Genomic DNA, 16,740 nt, shown 5'->3' with positions numbered 1-16,740 from the left:
TCCTCCAGAAAAGGTTGGATCATGATTAAATCCCCCCGTTCTGAGCAGGCAAACCCTTAGGATGCCGCAACAATAACAAAGGACATCGTCATCCCCGAATGAAGATTTCCCACCCAGTGATCAACTGTAGTGATTCAGATGGATAGTCCACAACAGCTGTTTGACCACAAATACTCATTCAACACACGTCCTCAAGTACAGTACTGATCTGCATACACAGAGCCTTTAGCCTGCCTTCTGTGATTTCTCAATGACTGTGTAAGTGGTTGGAACTGGAGTTTCCTCCAGTCTCCACTGCTGAAATAGATCATCGAGGAAGACCGAGGAGAATGTTGCATTGACAGCATCTCTCCTCCCGGAGGCCCTGCTGTTGCCCTTTATTGCAAGGACCTGATGATGTCACACGCAGGAAATGGTGAAATTGATTTGGATGAAGTCAGCTTTTAGTGTTAACATAAGATGTCTTTCTCCCCATGCATTGGCAGCTACAGCCAGCTGGTGCACGTTTGAGTAATTTAGCAGACACATTTAACCAGAGCGACTAACAAGAGCACTTAGGGTTTAGTGCCTTGCTCAAGTGTTCATGGCTTTTATGTCATAATATTTGAGAAGTAGCTTCTGCCAGTTCTTATCTTCAGTAGAGAATGTCAAATATCAAACGCATCAATTATATTTCTGAAGGAGTAGTTCCCCTGGTAACAACCTACAGTGGTTCCATAGTAGCAAAGAGACTTGGATGTTGTCAAACTGCCAGATTTTGTGTGTGTGTGTATGTTCCTGCATGTTTGTGTGTGTGCGTTTCTGCGAATGTGTGTGTGAATGAGGTCTCTCTCACTGAGGAGAGAGCCTGCCAAAGGTATGTAAACATCTCCTTCTTGAAACGCTTAGTATGATTGGCAGCTGCTCTAAGGCCCAACCTTAAATTCAAACCCTGAGCCATGGCTTGCGACTGGCTTACTACTGACTTGCTACTGGCTTACTATTAACTTACTACTGACTTACTACTGGTTTTCTACTGGATTACTACTGGCTTACTACTGGTTTAATACTGACTTACTACTGACTTACTACTGGTTTTCTACTGGTTTACTACTGGTTTAATACTGACTTACTACTGGCTTACTACTGGTTTACTTCTGGTTTACCACTGACTTACTACTGGTTTACTACTGGTTTAAAACTGGTTTACTACTGGTTTAATACTGACTTACTACTGGTTTACTACTGGTTTATTACTGACTTACTACTGGTTTAATACTGGTTTACTACTGGTTTATTACTGACTTACTATTGGTTTAATACTGACTTACTACTGTTTTAATACTGGTTTAATACTGGTTTACTACTTACTACTGCACACACTTTCCCACTTCAGATGATGCTGGTGTTAGAGAGGGGGTTTAAGACAGACAAGAATTGGTTGCCTCTTATGGAAAAACCACCTCATTTTACATGTGGAAAATCACATGATTTCACGTGACATTTCTACATTTTGTACATGTTCTTTTTTTTCATTTTATTCAACTGTTACCATGCACCTGCAAAAAAAGATAGCTCAGATGTGCGAGTGCCTTTTGAATTTGGAATTACACGTTTTGCACATGTGAAATCATAACCTTTTACATGTGGATTCAATTTTTCACATGAGATTTCACAGGTAATGCCCTGCAAACAAAAATGTGTTTTTATGATACACACACTGTACTTTTAACATGCAGTTTTTCAACTTACATATTTGACACACTTTCACCTACATGCTTACATTGTGGTTTATTTATGCAGTAGTTATTATCCAACATGTCCTTACCTGGGATTTAGAATAGTCAGAATAACTGATAACTAAAATAGCAGTGCAGATGGCACTCTTTTGTTATGTGCAAATAAGTGCACACTGTTGGACAGTTTTGTTTCCTGGTGTACAATAAGGTCAAATGTACAGGTAAGGTACCTTCAGAGTTACACATAGGAACTCACATCAGTACCTTTTAGGGTACATGTGCCCATAATCTATTATAATGGTACATCTTTCTACCTAATATATTCAATATAATGCTGCGTTCGTAACCATGTGGGAGGTGGAAATTTAGCAGTTGTGAAGTCGTAAATACCACTTGCATTTACTGTATGTACTTTGAACTCGTTGAGAAACGCCAATTGGCGAATGGCCAACAAGCTGCATCAACCATAAACACATGATGGAGTTCAAAAACCATATTAATAGATTGCATTTCATAAATAATGTTTTGTTGTTACATTTAACTGCTGAATATGCTGTTATCGAGGTAATTTCCTTAGTAGGTGATGTCAGAGGTCAGCATATGGGAGAGCTCAGGGATGATAGACGCATTTCCCACTGGCAATTACCAGTTGGAGGGCCGTTCAAGTGGATTTTTCCCAGGCATATGTGGTAAATTCCCACTCCCCACTTGGTTACGAATGCAGGATTAGGTATCATTACTGCACTTTGAAATGCAGGTGGAGGCAATGTACTGGCGGAGACTCATTAGCATATTTGGGGGCATGGTCTAAAACCATCATTGGAAATGTTGAACACGTTTAAGTGCTTTTATGGTTATGTTAAAGAAGGTTGAGCATCTCTTTTGACACTGTCAGTTTTGCAATTTTAGTAAGCAGTTCTGACACGCAAGAGCTGCACTGTTTAGAGGTTTTTGTGCATATTCCAAAAGCTTAATGGGAGCTGGTTCACAGGAAGTTAATGTTTAACTTCCAATAACTTGCTATCAACCAGTTGCAAGTGGGTTTTAGTACATTTCACAGTAATTGGCAAACATTTCTAAAAACCTGTTTTTGCTTTGTCATTATTGCGTATTGTGTGAAGATTGATGAGGAAAAAAACGGTTTAATACATTCTAGAATAAGGCTGTAATGTAACAAAGTGCAAAAAGTCAATGGGTTTGAATACTTTCCAAATGCACTGTATATTTTAAAGTGCAGTGATGATCGTTCCTTATGTTTAAAATATTGGGTAGAAAAATCTTCTATACCTACAAGGTACTGAACTGGACCATGTTGTCACAATGGGTGGCTTGTGGATTCAGAAGAGTCAGGCGCAGGAGACAGAAAGATTCCGTGAATGAATTTAATAAAATATCCACACGGAAAATATGCAAAGGTATGGAGTGCAAGGTGTGCAAAAAGAAACGCACCACCCTTAAAAGAACGTAACCAGGGACGCAGCCCAAAATGAATAGCGTAACTCCAAAAATCCAGAACCTCATGACAAACACACCCTGACCAACGAACAATCCCACACAAACAACAAACCTAACTAACTAGCCTAAATACCCCGCCCCACTAACAACTAACACAAAACAGGTGCGCAACTAACCTAGGCCTAACTAACAGATCGTGAAACATAAATCGATGGCAGCTAGTAGACCGGCGACGACGACCGCCGAGCGCCGCCCGGGCGAGGAGGGGCGCCCCCTTCCGTATGTGTCGTGTCACATGTGAGTTTATATGTGTAGCTGTTTAGTGTACCTTTGACAATTTTGTACCCCAGGGAACAACACTGTACCATGTGAGTTTATATGTATATCTGTGTTATATGTGTACCCAGGGAACAACACTGTACCATGTGAGTTTATATGTGTATGTGTGTTATATGTGTACCCAGGGAACAACACTGTACCATGTGAGTTTATATGTGTATGTGTGTTATATGTGTACCCAGGGAACAACACTGTACCATGTGAGTTTATATGTGTATGTGTGTTATATGTGTACCCAGGGAACAACACTGTACCATGTGAGTTTATATGTGTATCTGTGTTATATGTGTACCCAGGGAACAACACTGTACCATGTGAGTTTATATGTGTATCTGTGTTATATGTGTACCCAGGGAACAACACTGTACCATGTGAGTTTATATGTGTAAGTGTTATATGTGTACCCAGGGAACAACACTGTACCATGTGAGTTTATATGTGTATCTGTGTTATATGTGTACCCAGGGAACAACACTGTACCATGTGAGTTTATATGTGTATCTGTGTTATATGTGTACCCAGGGAACAACACTGTACCATGTGAGTTTATATGTGTATGTGTGTTATATGTGTACCCAGGGAACAACACTGTACCATGTGAGTTTATATGTGTATCTGTGTTATATGTGTACCCAGGGAACAACACTGTACCATGTGAGTTTATATGTGTATCTGTGTTATATGTGTACCCAGGGAACAACACTGTACCATGTGAGTTTATATGTGTATCTGTGTTATATGTGTACCCAGAGAACAACACTGTACCCTAACCATACTCTTATTTTTTAAGAGTGTGCTACAAAAATATAAACGCAACATGTAAAGTCTTGGTCCCATGTTTCATGAGCTGAAATAAAATATCCCAGACATTTTCCAAATGCACAAAATGCTTATTTCTCTCAAATGTTGTGCACAAATTTGTTTACATCCATTTTAGTGAGAATTTCTCCTTTGCCACCTGACAGGTGTGGCATATCAAGAAGCTGATTAAACAACATGATTATTACACAGGTGCACCTTGTGCTGGGGACAATAAAAGGCTACTCTAAAATGTGCAGTTTTGTCATACAGATGTCTCAAGTTTTGAGGGAGCGTGGAATTGGCATCTAAACAGTGCAGCTCTTGAGTGTTCATTTCTCTACCATAAGCTGCCTCCAACGTCGTTTTAGAGAATTTGTCAGTACGTTCAACCGGTCTCATATGTACTGTAACTCAGTAACAGTTTTGAAGTTGTTGCATGTTGCATTTATATTTTTGTTCAGTATAATTCCAAGCAATTAGTTTGAACCTGGAAGCGCTGCAGCTACGTTGATGCTCTCCCAACCAAATGGTTGCAAATTGTAATCCCAAAGAATTATTGTATACTTTAAATGAAGTGTCTTTGAGCACTGCTAGTTTTACGTTGTTACATTGGTGGTGACAATTGTACAGTTATTTACTTGATTCTGGGCAGCTTTGATCAAAGTGCAGATCCGCTCTTGCCAATAAGTCTGTGGCCATATCTCTTTTCCACTCACGGATCTGGTGGTGTAGCTGCATTGTAGCAGGATATTACAGGTTGGTAGTGAACAAGGGGTTATTAGTTCAATCCCATCAAAATTGTGTTCACTATACAAGATTTTACCGTAGTTGAAATCAGAATACAGCAGCATACTGTCCTTTATAGAAATAACACCTTCAAGTTGTTGTATATATTTACCTTATTTTTACTGCAACTTTAGGCAAAGTGCAGAAATGTGTTCTTGACAATAAATATATAGCCAATCTCCATGATGTCCATAGACCTGGTGGCTCAGCAAGAACTTCAGGTTGCTAGAAATGAAGAGGTTATGAGTTCAAATCCTAATTGTGGTTGAATCCAAAGTATTCAGCATGTTGTCCATTAACACCTTTATTTAGCTGTAAAAATACAGTAGTTAGTTGGAGATTGATGTTTTTTTACCAAAACTAAACAAAAACCTCAAGGGGACCATGACACAATGTTCTGAGAACAACTAAAAATGTCCCTGGAACCAACTGGGAACTAGACAAATTACTATTTAAATTGAATTAGTGTCAATTGTTCCGTTTTAAAGTAAAGTATTCTAAACAACATTTTACACCTCAGCTTTCACATGTGCTCAAATGTAATTTCATGTTAACACGTGTTGATATGTTGCATCCCCATGTTGTCATATTTATTTCACATTCATTTCACATGAGATCATGTTCTCACATGTGCTCACATGTAATCAGATGTGGAGTTTTATGTTAGCACATGTTGCTTCACATGTTGCTTTATATGTTGTTACATGTGATCACGTGAAATGGATGTGGTTTTTCCATAAGGGTGCTGCCACAGCTGTGTCTATATACGTACATTATGTGGTCGTACCTGGTGTTTCTTTTTCTCCCTCCCTGTAATCAGTCATACAGACTCGACTTTGTCATGCAACTTTCTGTGCTGTTTTCTTTAACATAAATGCTCCATAGATGCTTTGCAAGGCGCATTGTGTATTTTGGCTTACTTACTGAGATAGATAGCAGAACGACAGAAAACAGAGAGAATATTGATGATGTGTGATTTATGTGAATAAACAGTGTTTATCGCTGTGGTGGGCGATGCTTTGCAAGTCATGAAGCTCCACAGTACCTAGTACTGTCAACCAGCCAGGAACAGCATGAACTGTTGGCTTCACCTTGTGTCTGAAGGCTCCAAAACAGCTAACTCTCACTCTCTCCCTCTCCCCAACAGTGTTCCAACATTCCAAGGCCTTTCAGAAGAAATACTAAGCAAGCTTGCTGACGTGATGGAAGAGGTGAGTTTCCTAAGTGTCCTGGTGGAACTTAGCGAAGTTACCTCGATTTAAAAGGGTTGTGGCAATGGGTGCTGATGAGTTTACGTCTGTTTCATTGACTGTAATTGAGCAATTTATTTACATTTCCCTAAATTATGAACCATATCATTACATGATGAAGAATTGATTGCCTTGATAAATCGTAATGATTATTATACTGTGGGTATTCACATTTTAAAAGAGGTTTCTCTGGAAATGTAACTAAGCTGCAATTTGTAGTCATTACAATCTTCATAGTAGTGGAAGTGCATTTCAGGTTTCGTGTCTTGGTCTGACAGAGCCATTTGAATTGATTTGAGTTCTTATCTGTAGTCAATAACTCACCAGACACAACCTGAGGTAAAACTCACTGTGATAACCTCTGAGCTAACTCTGCCTGCAATACAGTCGCTGTAGATTTCAGTCTAGAGAGTAGACATCAGAATTGCCGTTTTTTTTTCATCATGAATCTTGTTCTGAAGGCAGCTCTGCAGAGTGGTCACTATCTGTCACAGCCACAAAGTCATACAATCTGATTTTAAACCTAACCATAACCTTAACCTTAACCACACTGCTAACCCTAATGCCTAACCCTAACCTTAAATTAAGACCATACATTATATAGCCAATTTGGACTTTGCAGCTGGCCGGTCTAGCGGAAATCGCCCAGTTCTGCCTCCGAGGCAAGACTCAAGACAATAAACGTCCACCTGTGAGATTTTCATGGCCACATGACATAACCAAGAATAACTGTAAACTAGACTATAACCAGGGCCCAGACGTATTCCTAGTCTTGTCACATGGTCAGGAAAACCATTCTGGCTCTGATCAGAATATTACAATAAACAGTGTCTACTTTGTGGTCTATGAGTGAGAGGGAGCAACTACAGGTGTAATCACATCCTCAGAGCAGATCGCTAATCATCTTATTATTCATTGGCATGCAGATGTTTCCCAAAACGGTGGTACGGGGGTCCTTAGGATCACTTGAGAAACGCGGACATATTACATTAAGTCTCTACAGTCCTTCACCTCCTAAATGTTATGCTTGTTTATTTCCAGCAAGAATCTTTCTGCTGTTCCAAGTTAATTAGATGACTTGACCTCCAGTATAACTGGTTTCCAAAGAACATTTGGTAATTAAAACGAGAAAAATATAATTCCGGCAGACTTTCTCTATCATAGTCAGCTTAAGTATGACCACAAAAATCACAAGGGAATCAAATCCATTATTTCATTGTTTATTTTAATCTGTTGGATCGGTAGAGGATTAGCTCCATTATGAACACACATCCTTATTCCTAAACCAACCTATATATCAAACCATGTTTTGTTTTGTAATGCGTTGGCCTCAGTTTTCGTTGGCACCAACCGTTGCTTCTGAGTCAACCTGACTTCTTTAACCCCTTACAGAACAATAATAGAATAACATGCAAAGGGAAAACATACGTCTTAGTTATGACTCATCTGATTAAACAGTATTTGGTCACATCACACCAAATCCAATCCATAGTGCCGTATAGTTTCAGATGAATGAAACTAGAATTTATATTTTATTTCTATGTTTAGACCCAGAATGCCCCACTGACTACCAAGACACTATCAGTCTGACTCTGTTCGCTGAAGGACTGAAATAAAACATGAGGGAAAACACAGAATGCTCAAACATTTGAGGGGTGCTCCAAAGGGGGCGGATGATGAGCATGCTGCCATTCAGTGTGGTGTAGGTGAGATCACTGTCGATGTGTCTTTGCATGTTGTTCGCGTGTGTTGTGTGTGCGTGCATTCGTGCGAGTGTGTGATTGTGTGTGTACCTACCTGCATACCTCGCCAGAAGACACTAGAATCGATCAGACTGTATGCAGCCTCACCATGGAACGACACAACACAGACAGTCTCCTCACCCAAATGTCACTCCTTTCTCACAAATAGCCATTAGTCCATTTCTTACCATTTGTAACAGTGCAGTGATTTTCTGTCTGTGCTTCATATTGTTGTTCACATGATAGAGAAAATGTGTTAGACAGATCTACTGTTGATAATTGTGTAGCAGCACTGATTGAATTTGAGCAGCAGTGAAACATACAGTTAAGGTAATGACGAGGGATTGATTTCATTTGAGCAGCAGTGAAACATACAGTTAAGGTAATGACGAGGAATTGATTTCATTTGAGCAGCAGTGAAACATACAGTTAAGGTAATGACGAGGAATTGATTTAATTTGAGCAGCAGTGAAACATACAGTTAAGGTAATGACGAGGAATTGGAAACATTAGTTTCTTGCAAATAGTTTGCTGTCATGGTGATTTGCCTAGACGTGAAAGTATGATTTAAAAAATGTCATATAGTTAATTGCATAGTTATCAATGTTAAGGTGTTGCACCTCAGTGTTAACACAATCCTCTCTGGATACAGTATGTGCTGTGTTTCTTTTGCCTCTGACTAACTACAGTAGTGTTTAGCTTCAGTGTACCCTAAAATAATACCGAATTATTGCACTAACATGATTTAAATGAGGAAATCCAGTAGTGCAGGTCACGGATGAGAACATTAGGAACCTCAGGAAAACCTAACTTTACAACAACATCTGTGATGCATGGCATTTCGTTTAAGCCTCAGAAAGATTTATTTTATTACATACTGTCAGTCATCATTTCAGGTAAAAAGCAGTGAAGATGTTTGCATACAAAGGAGTGTGTGTGTAGTCTGTGCATATGACTAATACTTATGCATTCAAGTAGTAATGTTTTCCTCGAAAGACGTGCCGTGGAGGCTTCTCAAGTGGCTGGATTATGGAACAATCTCCTACAGCCTTGCAGTGTGGGATAAGGATAAGACTCCTGTGAGATATCTATAGGGAGAACACTCAGGCTATCCTTCATGATAACAGGAGAATGTACTTTAAAACACAGGAATCTCATGGTATTCCTCCAAAGCTCTGTAACCCCCCCACCCCCCCACATACACACACCCTCTCTCTCTCTCACACACACACCCACACACACCTGCTTGCTGATTCATACACTAGAACATCCCACTCTTTTACCTTCTTAAGTCCCTCCCCGTTTCTTTGTTTCATGTTGTGTTTCTTCCTGTTGTTGTCTTGTTTTCATCTGTTTGTTTCGTTTCTATAATTGTAAAGTGACTTGAAAGCGCTATATAAGTCCCATGTAGTATTATTATTATTATTATTATTATTATGACTACGGTGTGGTTACTGGCCAGTATATGCTCACATATTGATTTTTTTCAAATGGCATCAGTTTGTTTCTTACTTAGTCTTCACGCTTCAGTCAGTGTAAAATAACAGCATAGTACGGTGACAGACACAATTAAAACCTTTGACAGAACCCTGCGGTGTGGTTTCTATGGCAACGGATGACTGGGCATCAGTGTTTGACTTGGACTGAAATAGGTGCCGGTACCCATTTTGGTTGTCGGTAGTGTTTATATTTAGATACAGGAGCTCCACAATACTTTTGAGTTTATGTACAGTGCATTCGGAAAGTATTCAGACCCCTTGAATTTTTTCACATTTTGTTATGTTACAGCCTTATTCTAAAATGGGTTAAATAAAAACAATTCCTCATTAATCTACGCACAATACCCCATAGTGACAAACAAGCCAGTGCCCGAACTTGAACCCGATCAAACATCTCTGGAGAGAAGTGAAAATAGCTGTGCAGCGACACTCCCCATCTAACCTGATAGAGCTTGAGAAGATCTGCAAAGAATGGGAGAAACTCCCCAAATACAGGTGTGAAAAGCTTGTAGCGTCACACCCAAGAAGACTCAAGGCTGTAATCGCTGCTAAAGGTGCTTCAACAAAGTACTGAGTAAAGGGTCTGAATACTTATGTAAATGTAATATTTCTGTTTTAAATTTTTAATACATTTGCAAACATAAAAAAAAACAGTTTTTGTTTTGTCATTGTGGGGTATTATGTGTAGATTGATGAGATTATCAATTTTAGAATAAGGTTGTAATGTAACAAAATGTGGAAACAGTCAATTGGTCTGAATAGTTTCTGAATCCAGTGTACGTCCTATAAGAGGAACAGGAGCTCAAGCAGTAGAACATTTGAGGTGCTAGTACTCTACTCCGGTGAGCTCCTTCCCATGTCAAGCACTGCTGGGCAGGGTACCAAACTCACCACCCATAACAGCTAACAGTCTCTGTATAACAAAACAGAAGAGTAGGTCTTGGGTCCTCTTTCCACGTAGAAACCAAAGGAGATAGGGGTGCCCATGTAAGAAAGGAACTGATTAGTGTAAAAAATAAAGTGGCAGATAAGTAATGCCACGAAGTAAAGAAGTAATTCAGTGTTGTGGAGCAGAATTTTCTGCATCTGTGAGGGCACCGTTGCATCTGTGAGGGCACCGTTGCATCTGTGAGGGCACCGTTTCATCATCGCACTTCAACCATGCCTTGCCTTTCCTTTACTGATTTGCCAAATACATCATGAGAAATACCCATTACACCTCCAAGATTACGGTTTGATGTTTAGCCACCATTCATAATGAAAATAAGAATGGTCTGATAAGTTAACTTTCATCACTGCTCAATTCATCTTTAAAGTGAGATTAAAAAGGTGTTGTGATGTTATATGCAGTTATATGCACTATTCATGCTGTATAGTTTATAGGGACACACATCTGTCTTCTACTCGTTGGGAGGCCCATTCCTTGGTAGAAACCGCTCATGACACAGGTGGTATATTTCAATTTGGGAGAAAGAAAAACGAAGTCTGTGTCAGCCCAAAATGTAGTGTTCCCTTAAACTAGCCATTTCTTTCTTTCTTCTCCATCTTAATGGATTTTTCCCGTGCAGCTTCAATGAATAACGGTGACATTTTCTCCCAGGCCTAAAAATATACTAAAGCACAGGAAGAAAGTAGAAAGAGCTGTTGAAAGATAGTTCACCTAAGTTACTGATGATGACTGTTCCTCCCTAACCAGCCTGTCTGGTAAATAAATACTGACTCGCATAAACACTCTTTGCTCTCTAAAAGTAAATCAGTGAGCTGTGTTTGTTTATTGTCACTTTCTATACAGTCATTCCAGAGCGGGAGGAACATACAGTCCTGGTATAAAGAAACTGGACAGTATCAAGGGATAAATCATTTAAACATTGCCGGTATTAATCACGGTGGAATCAAACCCACAAGATCCTACTATGGATGTGTAACTAGGCAGGCAGCGGTTGAGTTGGGAGTAGAGGTTTATTTTTAATTCCAGACGTTCCCCGTTCCCACACTGTCCTGTTCTGGCCCATACGGAGCAGAGCAGAGCATGTCAAGAGTTCACTGTTTTCCAGCTGATGTGTGAGGGTTGCGTTAATGTGTGGGACGACTTGTCTCGACTCCCGTCATGATCTGCCATCCTCACAAGCGGCTGTGTCCTCAAATATGGATGAAGGAGGAGGAGAATTAAGCAGCTATTACCAATCGATAGTCTCAGGCTGAGAGAGTGAGAGGAATGAAAAATGAATTTTTACCGCAACCTGTAAATCATCGTTGAATATAGATGATTAGAAATAGGATTTACTCTTTGAATACCATTTATTTATTTATGATTTGATGCATAGCGATGCTACATACAATACAGTACAAGCCGTAATTTCCCCTTGATAAGCCTGCCCATTATACAATGGAATTTCATTTCCGATTCATGACCCTCTGCTTCACTCCATCTTTATTGAAATGGTTCTGCTGTCTATTTTAAATGAATCTGGGGGCCAGGCTTCCAGCTCCTGTTGATCTCTGTCTTCTTGATGTACCCAACTTTGACATGAAAGTCAAAGCTGTCAGCTGCCATCAATCCATAAAAACCTGGTACTATTGATCTGTGACGTATTATATGAATCTATTTTTACATCAGACCTATTTATCATGGCTAATATACTTTAGTACTTTTTAATAAAAAACATCCCTACTGTGTTTCATTACTCCCTCCACTAAAGTCCAAGTTTGGTGGAGCTAATGGGGATCTATAATAAATACAAAGTCCAAGTTAATGTAGTGCCGCCTGCACAGAGGTTCAGTTGCCTTCCTGCCACTCTGAAAACCAAACAGTGGGGAATAAAAGCAGGTAATTTGATAAGTTGTGGCTGGAACACTGAAACCTGACGGACCTGACCCTGGGCTGCTGCTGCTCAGTGAAGTGGCAGGAAGGGATCCTGTGAGGGTCGTCCCTGATTGGTCCTTTAGAACGGCTCACTGCTACACAATAGGGGGTAGCGGTCAGGGGAGAGTGAATGACAACATAAATGACATGTAGAATATGTAATATAGTAATATTATATTATTATTAAATTAGCACAACATGAAATTAAAAGGCTTCAAGTTTATCTACTCATTCCCCAGCATCAGATGTCAAAATCGCTCTCCCTCTTTCTCTCTGACCACATCTGAGCAGTTGGAGGGAGGGATATGATTTGATTTATTAAGATCGCCATTAGCGACATCTAGTCTTACTGGGGTCTGACACAAAACGAAAAATACATTGCAGACAAAAGACTTTACAATTTACATACATTTAAAAACATGAACATGTAATGAGTGTGTACGTCTATGAGTTACACCTACGTGTCAGTACATACACACAACAAGTAGGTCACATGGGGGAGAGGCATTGTGCCGTGAGGTGTTGCTTTATTTGTTTATTGAAACCAGGTTTGCTGTTCACTTGAGCTATATAAGATGGAAGGGAATTCCATACACTCATGGCTCTGTATAATACTGTTTCTTTGAATTTGTTCTGGACCTGGGGACAGTGAAAAGACCCTTGGTGGCATGTCTGGTGGGGGAAGTGTGTGTTAGTGCTTTGTGTAAGTTGACTATGCAAACAATTTGGAATTTACAACACAATGTTTCTTATAAAACAAGAAGTGACGCAGTCAGTCTTTCTTCAACTCTTAGCCAAGAGAGACTGGCATGCATAGTATTAATATTAGTCCTCTGATTACAATGAAGAGCAAGACGTGCTGGGTCAGCTGCATCTTAACTAGGTCTTTCTTTGCTGCACTTGACCATATGACTGGACAATAGATCAAACTAGAGCCTGCAGGACTTGCTTTGTGGAGTGTGGTGTCAAAAAAAAGAGCATATCTTTATCACAGACAGACCTCTCAACATCTTTACAAACAGTGATCAATATATTTTGACAATGACAGTTTACAATCTAAGGTAACACCAAGTAAATTAGTCTCCTCAACTTGTTCAACAGCCACACCACTCATTACCAGATTCAGCTGAGGTCTAGAACTTAGTGAATGATTTGTACCAAATACAATGCTCTTGGTTTTAGAGATGTTCAGGACCAGTTTATTATTAGTTACCCATTCCAAAACAGACTGCAACTCCTTGTTAAGGGTTTCAGTGACTTCATTAGCTGTGGTTGCTGATGCGTATATGGTTGAGTCATCAGCATACATGGACACATATGCTTTGTTTAATGCCAGTGGCAGGTCATTGGTAAAAATAGAAAAGAGTAGAGGGCCTAGAGAGCTGCCCTGCGGTACACCACACTTTACATATATGACATTAGAGAAGCTTCCATTTAAGAAAACCCTCTGAGTTCTATTAGATATAGTGCATTCGGAAAGTATTCAGACCCCTTGACTTTTTCCACATTTTGTTACGTTATAGCCTTATTTTAAAATGGACTAAATAGTTTTTTACCCTCATCAATCTACACACAATACCCCATAATGACAAACAGTTTTTTTTACATTTTTGAAAATATATTACAAATATGAAAACAGAAACAACACATTTACATAAGTATTCAGTCCTTTTACTCAGTACATTGTTGAAGCAACTTTGACAGCGATTACAGCCTCGAGTCTTCTTGGGCATGACGCTACTACTGTAGCTTGGCACAACTGAAAGTGCAAACCACCGCATTTAACCATGGCAAGGATACCGGGAATATGGCCGAATATAAACACTGTAGTTATTCCCTCCGTAAGTCAATCAAACAGGCAAAACGTCAGTACAGAGACAAAGTGGAGTCGCAATTCAACGGCTCAGACACGAGACGTATGTGGAAGGGTCTACAGACAATCACGGACTACAAAGGGAAAACCAGTCACGTCGTGGACACCGACGTCTTGCTTCCGGACAAGCTAAACACCTTCTTCGCCCATTTTGAGGATAACACAGTGCCACCGACGCGGCCCACTACCAAGGACTGTGGGCTCTTCTTCTATGTGGCCGACGTAAGACATTTAAGCATGTTAATCCTCACAAGGCTGCCGGACCAGACGGCATCCCTAGCCGCGTCCTCAGAGCATGCACAGACCAGCTGGCTGGAGTGCTTACGGACATATTCAGTCTCTCACTATCCCCACTTGCTTCAAGATGTCCACTATTGTTCCTGTACCAAAGAAAGCAAAGGTAACTGAACTAAATGATTATCGCCCCATAGCACTCACTTCTATCATCATGAAGTGCTTTGAGAGGCTAGTTAAGGATCATATCACCTCTACCTTACCTGACACCCTAGACCCACTTCAATTTGCATACCGCCCAATAGATCCACAGACAATGCAATCGCCATCGCACTGCACACTGCCCTATCCCATCTGCACAAGAGGAATACCTATGTAAGAATGATGTTCATGGACTTAAGCTCAGCCTTCAACACCATTGTACCATCCAAACTCACCATTAAGCTCGGCCCTGGGTCTGAACCCTGCCCTGTGCATTTAGCTAGCTTGCTGTTGCTAGCTGAATTTGCCCTGGGATATAAACGTTGAGTTGTTATTTTACCTGAAATGCACAAGGTCCTCTACTCCAACAAGTAATCCACACATAAAACTGTCAACCGAATCGTTTCCAGTCATCTCTCCTCCCATGCTTTTTCTTCTTTGGACTTTATATGGCTATTGGCATTTAACTTTCATAATAAGGTGTATTACCACAACCAACCGACCGACCTCAGTTCATCTTTCAATCATCCACATGGGTACAACCAATGAGGAGATGGCACGTATATGCTTCTATAAACCAATGAGGAGATGGGAGAGGCAGGACTTGCACCATGTTCAATGTAACAAATGGAACTGACTTCTATTTTAGCGCTTGGCAACGCAGACGCTCGTTGGCGCATGCGAGCAGTGTGGATGGCATGATTGAATAACATGTATGTGTACATTTATTTTGCAACGCGAGCGGTGTGGTCAGCATGTTAGGCTTTGAAACAACATCCACAACAACCATGTTTTACACTGTTTCAACCTGCTGTTGAACTTCTTTCTTCAAATTGAGCATCACGGTGAGGTGAGTTTTAGAAGTACTGTGATTTTGATGTGATTTTCAATTTTATTGACATTGATGTCAGAGCGGTCAGAGGGACAACAGAGCCCTGAGTACCAGGCCATTAGGACCTGATGGAGGGACAATAGAGCCCTGAGTACCAGGCCATTAGGACCTGATGGTAGTTAGCAAATTGGGTACTACAAAGCCATGTCCAGAGTGCATAAAAGGGGATTACTGTGACTCAGCGGTCACATGGAATTTTACTGAGGTAATGACTCATGACTGCTGGTGTGGCGGTAATACAGTCACCGCAACAGCCCTAGGGTCAGCTACCATTCTCAGTAGGTTTGTCATTTTTGATCGATAACAATAATTGTTCCACCTCTCCCACACTATCTTTGCAAAATTCTAACTTACAATGCTTTTCTTTCATTATTGTTTTTTTTATGCATGAATACGGTGGCTCACTGTTCAATTTTGGCATTTCCTGCCTAAGTTTTCCCACTTTGCCAATGAAGTAATCATTAACATAATTTGCAACATCAAATGGTTTTGTTATGAATAAGCCATCTGATTTGATGAAAGATGTCATTTAATGTGTCTTTCTGCCCATAATTTCATTTAAAGTACTCCAAAGTTTTTTATTGTCCATCATTCTATAAATCATTGATCTTGGCTCCCGAGTGGCACAGCGATCTAAGGCACTGCATCTCACTACAGACCCTGGTTTGATTCCCATAGGGTGGCGCACAATTGGCCCAGCATCATCTGGGTTAGGGTTTGGCCAGGGTAGGCCGTCATTGTTAGTAAGAATTTGTTCGTAACTGACTTGCCTAGGTAAATAAAGGTTAAATAAAAATAAAATAAAAGTTTCTTCTTTTTGTTGAGTTTAGTCACATCATTTCTCAATTTGCAGTAAGATGTGCAGCCAGACTTATTAGCCACTCCTTTTACCCCATCTCCTTCATCCATACAGTTGTTCAATTCCTCATCAAGCCATGGAGCCTTAACAGTTCTAACAGTCAGTTTCTTAACAGTCTGTCAATAATTGGAAGAAGCAATTTCATAAATTTATCAAATTCAACGTCTGGATGCTACTTATTAATCACATCAGACCAACAAATATTTTTTACATCATCCACATAGGAGT

The 16,740-nt window shown here is 40.1% G+C and overlaps 1 protein-coding gene across 4 annotated transcripts in view; it reads left to right on the top strand.

Moving 5' to 3' along the window:
- The window catches only part of LOC115157023 (cGMP-dependent protein kinase 1), a 190,902-nt gene that overhangs the window by 131,916 nt on the left and 42,246 nt on the right, over positions 1–16,740 (top strand). For all 4 annotated transcript variants that reach the window (XM_029704900.1, XM_029704908.1, XM_029704883.1 and 1 more), the window contains exon 5: positions 6,247–6,310. In XM_029704900.1, coding sequence (XP_029560760.1) covers positions 6,247–6,310 — 64 coding nt within the window. The remainder of the gene's footprint in view (positions 1–6,246; positions 6,311–16,740) is intronic.

Source organism: Salmo trutta, chromosome 2 (assembly GCF_901001165.1).
Source record: "Salmo trutta chromosome 2, fSalTru1.1, whole genome shotgun sequence".
NCBI classification, from domain to species: Eukaryota; Metazoa; Chordata; class Actinopteri; order Salmoniformes; family Salmonidae; genus Salmo; species Salmo trutta.
This window is presented reverse-complemented; position numbering and strand designations above follow the sequence as displayed.